Below are 12,549 nucleotides of genomic sequence, written 5' to 3'. Positions count from 1 at the left end.
CCGATGTAACCAGCACCACGGAAGCTGCCTTGCACTCTTCCCGGGATTGTTGAGCTAAAGAAGCCAGATGAAAAATACCGTACATGATTCCACTTATATAAAGTTTAAAAACAGACAAAACGATGGTGATTTAGTCATGATAGTGCTTACCTTTGTGGAGGGGGTAGTGACTGAAAGGGGATGCTGATTTTTGACACCTATGAAGTTTGCCTGTTCTGAACTTCATTTAAATGGAATCAGAGTTATATACACTCCTTTATGCCTGCTGAGTGCTGAAACTTATATCCAAGTATGATATTTGAATGCAGATTTGTAATTGCTACTTTAGTAAGTTCTCTTACAGTTTTTCAACAAATTTCTTCGGGTTTTCCAGATGTAAATGCGTATCTGCAAATAACCTCCTCCTGTCCATGAAATTCACATGGCTTTGTTTTGTCAAACTGCATTGGCTAAAACCAACACAATGTAAGTGGTAAAGAGAGATAGGGGCATGTCTTGTTTCACTTTGTGGAAGCCTCTTTTGTTTTGACATTAAGATGCTGGCGTTTGGGCAGAGGTACAATGTGAATGAATTACTCATCAGTTTCTGTTTTCCGAGTACATTCAGCATGAACTGAATGCTCAATTCCATCAAATGTCTTTTCTGAAAAATGGAATGAGTTTCTCCTTAACTCTTTTAATATGATGGATTGTCAACGATAGAATTATCCTTGCATTCCTATAATAAACCCAACTTTGTCATGATTTATTACCTTTTTAAAGTGCTGTTGGGAGTGTTTGCTAATACACTGTTAAGGTTTTTGCATTGATATTTGTGAGTGGTCTATAATTTTCTCTTTGCTACAATCTTTTTTTTCAGTTTTGGAAATGCTAATGTATTCACTTTATAAAATCAATTCAGAAGTCTTAAAAAAATTTTTTTTGGCACTTTGAGGTTCAGGATTCTTTTTCTAGCTTCTGGAATTGTATCAACTTTGGGATTATTTAATCTTAAAGGTTTAGCAGAAATCCCCTGAAATCATCAAGGCCTGACACTTTTTTGGTAAGAAGTCCTTTATTAGTTTCTTCTATGGTAACTGGTTTGTTCTAAATTTCTGTGTCTATGAGGGTAAATCCTGGAAATCTGCATATTTCTAATTATATAAAATTAGTCTTATAATTTTGAAAAATTTCCTGTTTTGTGGTTATTTCTCCAGTTGTCATTTCAATGTGTATTTCTGCGTCCTCCCTTTTTTCTTGGAAGGGGTTCGCTGGTGGTTTGTGTATTTAAGTTCCCTCCCGCTCTCCCTTTTTACGAATTCCTTCCTTCAGTTTTCTTCTGGTTTGCTTTTTTCCTCCAGTTTTTAAGGCTTGGTTGTATAATTTTCAGCTTCTCCCATTTTTAATGATACAGTTCTAAATACTATAAATTTCCTGTCATAACTGTTTTTTAAAAAAATATTGAGGCCTTCATCAGTCTTGTGGTCGTATCTTTCTGGTGTGCTCTCACCATCTTTGGGGATGCTGGCTTGCTGCTTCTCTTAATTCTTCTAACTTCTCAATGAGATTTGATTGTAATCCTTCTCACAGTTTTGTTTTGTTTTTTTCTTTGGAAGAGCGTTTTCCTGTACTTTTTTAGGAGGGGCGTGTTCTATGATGACTTTTTTTTAGCTCCACTGCCCTAAAGCTCCATTTTCATTTTGACAGTGGTTGACAGGACATCACTACTGACCTTCCTTCCCAGCCTTTACCTGGACTTTCTCTTCTCTTTGCCCTACCATACCTGTCCTGTCAAGCTGTAATCCTAATTCTAGCAGTTTCTCCTCAGTGCTGGGCTCTGGACACATACAGCACTGGGCCCAGACTACGTTAGCACACTCGGCAGATCTTGGTGCATTGCTGTGACACTCACCTGCAAATGGAACCTGTCGAAGCCTGCACAGTTGCAGCTTCTGTTGACTGGCCCCCTGCCAGGCGGCTGAGAAACGGGGGGCTGTCAGAAACACAGCTGCCTGCTCTCCCCGTTCCCACAGATGCTGAAACTACGTCGGCCAGTCGTCTTCCTTCCTTCCTTACTTGCACTTTGAAGTTCATGAGGACAACGGTCATCTAGTTTTGTAGAACAGGGTCTGGGGCTACCCTGGTTACTCTGTATTCTTACTGGAAGGTTCAGAAAGTACACTATTGCCGTCATCGTCCCCGAGCTTAACCCCTGTGGGATCTCTATTACAGAAGAGAGATTTTAATAACAATCATTTTATGATGGTTAGGACAGAAATTATAATTAGGAATTTACTGTATTTCAAGTACTATGTCAAGTGCTTTATATGCATTATCTCATTTCATCCTTGAATAACCTCAGGAGTTAGCCCTCCCTCCCTGATTTTATGGATGGGGAAGTTAGGGTCCAAGATTACAGTGCTGAACTTGCAGACCTGGGATTTAAACTCAAGTCCTCAGACTCCAGAGCACCTCCTTACTTAACAGACTCTCAAATACTAGCAGGTCCGACCGTTTCCAAACCTCTATGTGAACTGAAATGAAATATTAACTATTTAAAGATCTGATAAAAATGTATACATATTACAGGTCAAATCTAAAAATACTGTAGATGATGAATACACTGAACTGTGTTGTATGACCTGATTAATCTTGTTGTCAGGCAGATGCTCAAAAAAAAGCTTCTCGTACTAACTTCTGAAAAATACTATAATGAGGGTGGGGGCAGAACACAGAGTTATTTGAGATTTTGGACTTCCTACTTCCCTGCTCATTATAATATCACTGCCAAAGAATAAGTATGTGAAATATTACTTATAATTTAGTTTATTAATAAATACTGCTCTTGTAAATAACTGTTTAGAAACAAGAGTCGTCTCTCTGCAGGTCCCTGGCCTGTGTTTTGGTCAGCACGTCACGATGGAAGGTGAACACTCACTGGGCCACAAGATTTCATAAAAAGGGCCCTCACACGTGTACTGTTTAGAATCATATTGTAATTTATAATTTTATGCTATTAAATTATACAAGTGAGTTAGGAAATAGTTCTTAATAGTTTTATGAAATACTTTTAAACTTGGAGTTCTCTTCCACTTACGGATACGGTTACTATTATTACTAACTTTCTTACCTTCTAACTGCTAGTGGCAATTCAGGAAAAACAATCTGGGTTTTTTTATAATCGCTCTAAAGCCATTCCATATATGCTATTTTAACTCCCGATGTCTAGGAAGTGACTTAGTTTGAAATAGGGATGTCTTAATTTGCCAGGATTTAAATAGACGCAACTAAAATAACTCATTGAAAGATAACATCTGCTTTTAAGCTTATATTTTCCCCCACAATCAGAAAACGGATTTTATTTCTAATTAAAAAAAAAATAAAGTTGACTTGGGCAAGAGGAGTTTTAAAACTAAGGATGCCAACAACAAATGAATCATTTCTCTAAGCACATACCAGATTTCCCTTTGGAAGGACCATCATTTAAGGGCATTTTCTCCTCAAATTTAGGAAATTAAAATTTAAATATTATAATTCCTAAACAGTAATACTAGTAATTTTTTATACTGATAGTTGTGTAGAATAATTCAACATTTATTATCACCAAGACTTTAACTTTAACCTATCTCCTTCAGTGAAGAGATTTTCTTCTCCATTTCAGTACTTGCCTCACATCTTTGAACGTCATTCCAACAACAGTGATGATGTGATTTATTGATAAATTGGTTACTAATGAAGATGAGTTTTTACACGATTTCCTTTACAATTAGCTAGTTCACAGAATGAACAAAACAAGAAGAACAAAAGCGACACCCCAGTCTTTAACCCCTAAACAGAACATTTCCCTTCCACTTACCTGAAAATATAAAAATATAAATGACCATGTATGGAGCTGCACCATTAAATTTACTTTAGTGGTTCTGGTTTTTTACTGAGAGTTTTACTTATTTACTTTGAAAAAATTAGAAAATTGTCATTTTGAAATCAGAACCACTAACACACTCCGGAGGCAACAAACTAAAAAAAACCCAATAGCTAAAAATAACTCCCTTATAAAAGTACAATTTACAGTATCACATATTTCAGAAAAATAAACCAAACCACTCAATGTCTTTCCTTCTAGATGACTATTTTCTCCCCAGAAAGAAGAAAAAGCAACTAATGAAATTAAAATCAAACACAACTGTTATTCACCCTCACAACATCTAAATAAGTGACCCACACAGCACAAAACTTTCTCATTCACAATCACATAGTTAAATTATTTTTCCCTCAATTACATAATAGTCTTCTTAAATCAATGTCCCTTTAGAAAATTACTGTATTAGTTAAGCCTATTCATCCTTGCTATGAAGTTAATTTCATTTATGTAGGCCTCATAAGTTTAACTGGCACACTTAATAAGACAAAGTAAGTCATTCTTCTGTTTAAAAATTATGGAATCATCTGTTTTCAAAGAAGAATCTTAAATACTTAATTCATTAAAGCAGTTTCCTACCATCAGCTATCAAGCTTTTTAAATGATCACTAAGTGTTCACCCAAGGATTATCGATGCTATGTGAACTGTAAACTTGTTTTGAAGATTTGTGTCCATTTTACAGTATGATACAATTCGTAGAGTTTTTTAAAAATATAACCTACATACATATAGTTAATTTGCCCCAAAGAACTTCTTAGAAATACAGTAGAAACATTTAAGAACCACAACAGAGTCCACTGTGGTTCAGACTTCAACAAAGATTTTCTTGAAACCCAGTACAAAGGTTACTGGCTCAAGACCATATTCCAAAGTGACATCGGCACGAGATTTGATTGTGAGACTACCTCTTAAAAAAAGAGCACATTGGTTATACATGGCTTTTAACCTTGAGCTACAGTTATGCTACAAATCCCCCCACCCTCCCCACCTAAGTGAAGTCAGTCATGTGGAGATGTGCACATTCTCTGGGCACTGTTTAGAGTCCTTGGTTTTCCAGCTCTGATGGAGATCTCGAAGGCGTTCAGAAGTCCGTGTGCTTACATTCAGGGCAGGATGAACTTTACAAATTCCACTTTCCTCCATTAGTGACAGGCCACAGATCCCAAAGTATGCATGCAAAGCATCTGAAAACGAGGTATTTTTTTTTTTTATCATAACAGGCATTCTTATTTGTACATGCTGCAAAGTACTATAGCTACATATCTATTAGTCCAGCACATTAAAATTAAATTTAGAAAAATGTTAAATACAGGTTTTGAAACAGTGCTTTCTCAAAAAGTCTTTGTCAAAACACCAATTAAAAAAAACAGATGATCAAAATCAGGTATTTTATCGAAGAAAATATCATTAACAAAGGAAAACAGTTCTCAAATGAAAAGGTGACATTCCCAACAGCCTCTGTGATTAAAAAAACAAAGTAGAGTAGCAGTAATACAAGACCTCTCACTTAGGGGGTTTCCCCTTTGCTTCCCACAGAATACAGAAATAAGGGGCTTTAGCTCTGTATCATAAAAGGAAAAATTTTCCTGAAAAATGAAAATAAACCTCTGACTCTAAGCAGCAATACCCCTCCCCACTAAGTTTTACCTCTGACATTTCCGTAACCAATACTACCACAGTACTGTGTTCAGTGAAAGATGCCTAAACAGAATAATACGCTGTGGAATGCTGTACCAAATTTAGTTTTCCTATTTAGGGGAATGTCAATCATCCAAAAAATGTCTGACCTGACAGTAAAAACAAACTCACATTCTCTGTGGCTATAAATACCATAACCTTTCTTCTATACTGGCCTCCCTACTATTTCCCGTCTTTTGGGGGCAGCGACCCTCTTCCATTCAAGTGGCCACAGGAATCACATGGCTGTTGCCTGCTGGACAGCCTTATACGGACTCTGAAGAGCTCAGAGATCTGCAGTTATGCGCATACTACAAAAAAACAGATTTTGTAGCCATCAGGCATTTTTCCTATTTCTGTACTGGCCATCATTTATGGCCTCAAGAGCTACTGAAGTTCAGAACACCTTACCGACTCAAACTTTGTCAGAAGTATTAGAAAGTTTTACTTACATGAGTATCAACTACTTTTCAAAACAGAGGGACAGATAGTTGTGCTTACTCAAGATTATTTCTGAAAATGTTATCTCACTAGTGGAGGCCCATGTCAATCTCCTTTCATGTCTTCTCAAGAGAATGCTTAGGTTTCTTCTGGCTCACTTTTCTCTCATTTTCAGACCACAAAAAATAAATTTAATTTCCCCTGTACTATGAAATTTTCCTTGTAGTTATTCTAAAATTACAGAAGGCACAAACCAACATTATATTTTATTGACTAGAAATTAGGAAACTTTTCTAGGAAAAAATGCAACTGAAAGAGAAATAAAATCCATCCAGGATAACATAAAATAGGATCTTCTACTTTCCACGTAATGGAAAAATAAAACATTTTTTTCTCAGAAAGCTTTCTGTAAAAGTCAATGAACCAGAACTTAATTGTTTCAAAGCTCAAAGCTTTTTTAAAAAACTTATCTGTAGGTATATTCAAGCATATCAAATGCTGAAATATATAGTTTCTTCATAATAAAAGTTCATTAGTTTCTTAAGTTTCTTCTGTAAATGTATATAAAAATGCTTTGTGTCAAATCTGCTACTAAATTAACTAGAACCAAGAATATGCTAATTTTAAAGACTTTTTTTTTTTTTTTTTAAAGATTTATTTATTTGAGAGAGAGAGTACATGAGAGGGGGGGAGGGTTAGAGGGAGAAGCAGGCTCCTCGCTGAGCAGGGAGCCCGATGCGGGACTCGATCCAGGGACTCCAGGATCATGACCTGAGCCGAAGGCAGTCGCTTAACCAACTGAGCCACCCAGGTGCCCCTAATTTTAAAGACTCTTAAAAAATGATTTTCCCAAAGGCCCTATTAAACAGGTCTTTCCACATAAATTCAATTTATGATACACAGATTTTCTATGCTCTGCAGTTTACAGGTTCTGAAGACATTTTACCATATCTGTAAAAAGTATTATATCCAAGTATTTACCCAAATATTAAAGTTAGCAAATAAGTGCTAGAAAATACCTTCAAGAATTAAAAAAAAAAAATCTATTCTGGGGCGCCTGGGTGGCTCAGTTGGTTAAGCATCCGACTCTCGATTTTGGCTCAGGTCATAGTCTCAGGGGTTGTGAGATCGAGCCCCTGGCGAGCTCCACACTCAGCGGGGAGTCTGCTTGAAGATTCTCTCCCTCTGCCCTCCCCCCATTCACGCTTGCTCACTAAGGCAAATAAATAGATCTTAAAAAAAAAATCTACTGTAAATACTCAAAATGTATTTCAAGTATGTTTATGCCAGACATGCTTTCCAAGATATTGTCATTTCCCTATTCCCATTTGTTAAAATGTACATTTGTTAAAATAGTACAAGCTCTGATGAAAAATAATGTCATCAAGACAATTCTCAGTTTTCTTGCAGTACTGCTCTAACATTTATAGCTATGGTTACACATACCAAAATTTAAAAATATTATTTTGCTTTAGAAATTAGAACATAAAAAAAAAACCAGAAAGAACTCCAACAACTCAACAGAAAAAACAACAACAAGTAACCCAACTGAAAAAGGGGCAAAGGATATGAATAGCTCTTTCTCCAAAGAAGATATACAAAAGGCCAACCAGTGCATGAAAAGATGCTTGACATCAATAACCATGAGGGAAATGCAAATTAAAGCCATAGTGAGATACTATGTCACTCTTGCTAGAATGGCCATAATCAAAAGAATAAGCAATAACAAACGCCGGCGTGTAAGTGGAAAAGGGAACCCTTGTACACGGCTGGTGGGAATGTAAACTGGCACAGCCCTTATGGAAAAAAGTATGGAGAAGCCTCAAAAAATTAAAAATGGAACTACCATACGATCCAGTAATATCCCCAAAGGAAACGAAAACACTACCTTGGTATCTATACCTCCATGTTCACAGAATTATGTACAATAGCCAAGATACAGACACAACCTAAATGTCCACCGATGGATGGATGAATGGATAAAGAATCTGTGGTATCTGCATACACAATGGAACATGATTCGGCCATAAAGATGAGGAAATCCTACTATTTGCAACAACATGGATGGACCTTGAAGGTGTAATGCTAAGTGAAATAAGTCAGGCAAAGACAAATACTGTGTGATCTCACTTACATGTGGAATCTAAAAAACAAAAACAAAAAACCAAACTCATAGAAAAAAAGAGATTGGACCTGTGCTTAGGAGGGGCAGGGGTGGGCAGGGGAGGGGGAATTGGAAGAAGGGGGTCAAAAGGAACAAATTGCCACTAATAAGTACATACTGGGGATGTAACACACAACACAAGGACTTCAGCTCACCCTGCTGTATGACATACAGGAAACGTGTTCAGACAGTTAACCCTAAGACCGCTCATCACAAACATAAATTGTTTGCCCTTTACCATCTTCTTTTCTTCTGTATCTCTATGAGAAGGTGGGTGCTAGCTGAGCCTACTCTGGCAGTCATTTCATTATAGATGTGCACCAAACCATCACGCTGTATGCCTTCAACTTACACAGTGATGTAGGGTCAATGATTTCTCAATAAAACTAGAAAAAATATTCTTTGGCTTTAGAAATTAAAAGCATTAAAGAGGAGAAAATACATTTACAGTACAATACAATATTTATCGAAAAAATCCATTTACAAGTGGGCAGGCACAGTTCAAACCTGTGTGGTTCAAGGATCGACTGTACTTATTAAATCCAAGAATCTTTTGTTCTTTACTTCTCTGCCACTCCTGAGTTTGGAAAACAATGAAAAAGCACATTGTCTGAATCTATTTGGCTCCTGAGTTTTAGACAGTGAATGTTAAGAGTTCAGATAGCAAAGTACCCATCTAAAAAAATTAACCTGAATCTGATGAAATTCAGAGAACAAGGGTATGGACAGTGAGGGACAGCTACCTTCAGAATTAGAGATATTTGATGTAATGGCTTCTGAACAGAGTAAGAACAGGTCCCTTCTGGACGTGGTAATTCATTCTACTTGGCTCTAGCGACAGCTAATAATCCTAAAGATTCTGGATGGACCAAATGATTCTCTATTTTGGACAGGGCCCATTGAGACCATCTGCCTCACTGCCTCAAATGAAATAAAACACTGGTAAGTGAAATATATGGAAAACAAGGCATACTATAGCAATACATCTTGATAATCCAACCCTTCCTTTATACCCCTCAACATGCTAAATTTCCCCTAAACTTAAACAATTTACCTTTTTAAAAAACATATTAAGTTTACAACTGTAGCTGAATTTTCTCTTATGCCCTTTCTGACAAAGATGCCTGAGGGTCTACTCAAGAAATAGAGTTGTTCTAGATTCATACAAAAAATAAATTACCTGGATGACTATCTGGCCACTTGGCAAATCCCCCTACTAGGCGATCTTGAGTTGATAAGATGTAATTTCTATTTTTCTCAAAGTTGGTGTATTGAAAAATTTTCAGAAGCTGAAATGACAGGACAAATATAAATTTACTGACATCAAACTTTCATATTGACCTTTGGCTCAATTTTCAGATATACATCAATTAAATATGCTTTTCTGTAGCTAAGGCTCTCAAAGCAAGCCTCTGGAGACCTGAGCACTTAGAATCAGTCAACCACATTATTATCATTTTTGTCATCTGATCACAACTACTCTCCTTTCCTTGACCTACTCACTACTTCCCTCTTCTGAACCACGCCCAACTAATCTCTTTGCATCACATTTAGCTAGGTTCAAAACACAACTCTGCCAATCTGTTCAACTTAATCACTCATTTTTAAAAAGGACAATTTTATCTTTTATTTTATCAATTTTATCTATCTATATTCTAATTCTTATTATAGGCTTTTGAACTATTACTTACAAACTGTTAGTAACTTGAACCAAAAATATTTAAAAAAAAAAACAACAAAAATTATTAACCAGATGACAGTTTTGAGACTAGTAAAAAAATTGTAGCTTTTTAATCAGGAAAGGTAAAAGGTGAGACAAGTATACTTTTAGCATAAAAAACTATGTAGCTTTAAGATTTAGAACATATGTTTATTCTCTCTCTCAAGATCCCATTAAATAGAAAAAATAAAGAATAACTCAAACTATGAAAGGGTGTTGGGGAGGGTGGAGCAGTAGACAAGACAGTTCAAAAAATTTCTGTTAAGACACAAAGCAGTTGAAAGTATGTTAATGAATCAAAGAGCCATAGAAGATATGAGTGATTAAAGAACCATTATTTCTCAAAAAGAGAAACAAAGCCTAAAAGAATTATACAAATAAGAAACACATTCATTCATTTTAATTTAGTCAATACAATAAAAAGGAAAGAGACTCATTAGAATCCATCAGCTAGAAACATTTTCCATCAAGTGTCTGATGGGTCATTACATAAGGAGAAACTATAATCTTAAGATGTACTTGGTTCAGCAATAAACAATATTTACATGATCACAGTAAGTGCTGATTCTCGGTTTTTAAATTTTAGAATCAACCTACAAGCAAAGCATAAAATATGTGAATACTGTTACTAAATAAAATATGAATGTTACTTAACTCGACATTATAAAAGTAAAGGTAATATGACAGAATTAGAAGGTGCAAGAGGAAAAGTTTCAGGACTAAAAAATATATAACCAGTAATAATCTGCTTGAAAAAAGGGAGGCTAAATCTTCATTCTTCATAGTTGGGAATCAAAGATAATGTCTAAAGAGAAATTAAGATATCATTTAAAGTTGGGGTGCCTGGTGGGCTTAGTCAGTAGAGCATGTGACTCTTGATCTCAGTATCATGAGTTCATGCCTGACAGTGGGTGGAAAACTTACTTAAAAAAATAAAACAGGAAAATATTTCTAAAAATAAAAAAAATCAGTTACTTGTGATATTCGTAAGAATTAAGAATCTTTAAAATGTTTAAAAATGGTTGCTTTCAGAAAATTGTCAAAGACTACCAAGGTCATATCGAAAAGACTCAAGAGCCTACTTGAATGATCTCTGGCTAAAAATGGGATGTTTTGAGCATCAAAAAGAACAGTATAATGGATTAAAACATACGTTAACCTCAGTGGCTGCTAAAACGATTCTGTAAAAAAAAACCAATGAGGTTTTTATACAACAGCAACACACAATCCAAAAAGAAATTAGAAAGCAATTCCACTTAAAACAGCGTATAAAATAATTAAATATTTAGGAATAAATCTGATCAAGGACGTGAGAGACGTGTATGCTGAAAACTACAAAATACTGCTGAAAGAAATTAAAGATCTAAATAAATGAAAAGACATCCCATGCTCACTGTAGGAGAACTTAAGCTATTAAAAGTCAATACTACCCAAAGTGATCTTCAGATTCAATGCAATAGCCTTTTTTGTAAAAATTGGAAAAACCAATTTTCAAATTCCTATGAAACTGCAAGGGGCCCAAACAGCCCCAACAATGATGAAAAAGAACAAAGTTGGACTCACACTTCCTGGCTCGGAAACTTACTACAAAAGCTGTAGGGATTAAAACAGTACGGTACTGGCATAGGGAGAGACACATGGACTAATGGGACAGAATAGAGAGCCCATAAAACAAACAAACCAACCCACATGTATGTGTTCAGTTGATTTTCCACAAAGGGCCAAGGCCATTTAATGGAGCAAAGAACAGCTTTTCAACAAACGAACCTGGGAAAGCAGGATATCCACATGCAAAATAATGAAGTTGAACCCTTAGTTTATGCCATATATAAAAATTAACTCAAAATGAATCAAAGACCTAAATTCAAGGGCTAAAACTACAAAAATTGTTGGAAGAAAATACCGGGGAAAATCCTTATGACATTGGCTTTGGCAATGATTTCATGAAAAACAGATAAACTGGACTTGATCACAATTAAAAACTTTTGTACATCAAAGGACATTACCAACAGAGTGAAAGGCAACCATAGAATGGGAAAAAATTATCTGCATACCATATATCTTGATAAGGGATTAATATCCCAAACACTTGAGAACAAAAAACATGATTAAAAAATGGGTGAAGGACCTGAATTGACACTTCTCCAAAGAAGATACAGAAATGGCCAATGAGCACATCAGAAGATGCTCAATATCACTAATCATTAGGAAAATGCAAATCAAAACCACAATGAGACAGCACTTCACACCCACTGGGATGGCTATTATAAAAACCAAAACCAAACAGAAAAATCAAGTGTTATTGAGGGTATAGAGAAACTGGAACCCTGGTATGCTGCTAGCAGGAATGTAAAATGATGCACACCCTCATTGTGGAAAGCATGGCGGTACCTCACAAAGTTCAACAGAGAACTACCATATGATCCAGCAATTCCACTCCTAGGTAAATACACAAAAGAAATGAAAACATAAACTCAGTTATTTGTACATCTATGTTCAGAGTTGCCTTATTCCCAACAGCTAAAACATGGAAATAACCCAAGTGTCCATCAGCGGATAAATGGGTAAACAAAATGTGATATAAACATACAACAGCATATTACTCAGCCATAAAAAGGAACGAAATTTTGATATATGCTACAACATGG

The 12,549-nt window shown here is 35.8% G+C and overlaps 1 protein-coding gene across 1 annotated transcript in view; it reads right to left on the bottom strand.

Annotated features, from left to right (window-relative positions):
- Window positions 1-3,292: 3,292 nt before the first annotated feature.
- The window catches only part of PGGT1B (protein geranylgeranyltransferase type I subunit beta), a 55,079-nt gene continuing 45,822 nt past the window's right edge, over window positions 3,293-12,549 (bottom strand). The window contains exons 8-9 of the mRNA XM_081827221.1: window positions 9,362-9,470; window positions 3,293-5,083 (exon numbers count right to left, since the gene is read on the bottom strand). Coding sequence (XP_081683347.1) covers window positions 4,902-5,083; window positions 9,362-9,470 — 291 coding nt within the window. The 3' untranslated portion in view covers window positions 3,293-4,901. The remainder of the gene's footprint in view (window positions 5,084-9,361; window positions 9,471-12,549) is intronic.

The sequence above is a fragment of the Leptonychotes weddellii genome, chromosome 7, assembly GCF_054177405.1.
Source record: "Leptonychotes weddellii isolate Sample4059 chromosome 7, ASM5417740v2, whole genome shotgun sequence".
NCBI lineage: Eukaryota > Metazoa > Chordata > Mammalia > Carnivora > Phocidae > Leptonychotes > Leptonychotes weddellii.
This window is presented reverse-complemented; position numbering and strand designations above follow the sequence as displayed.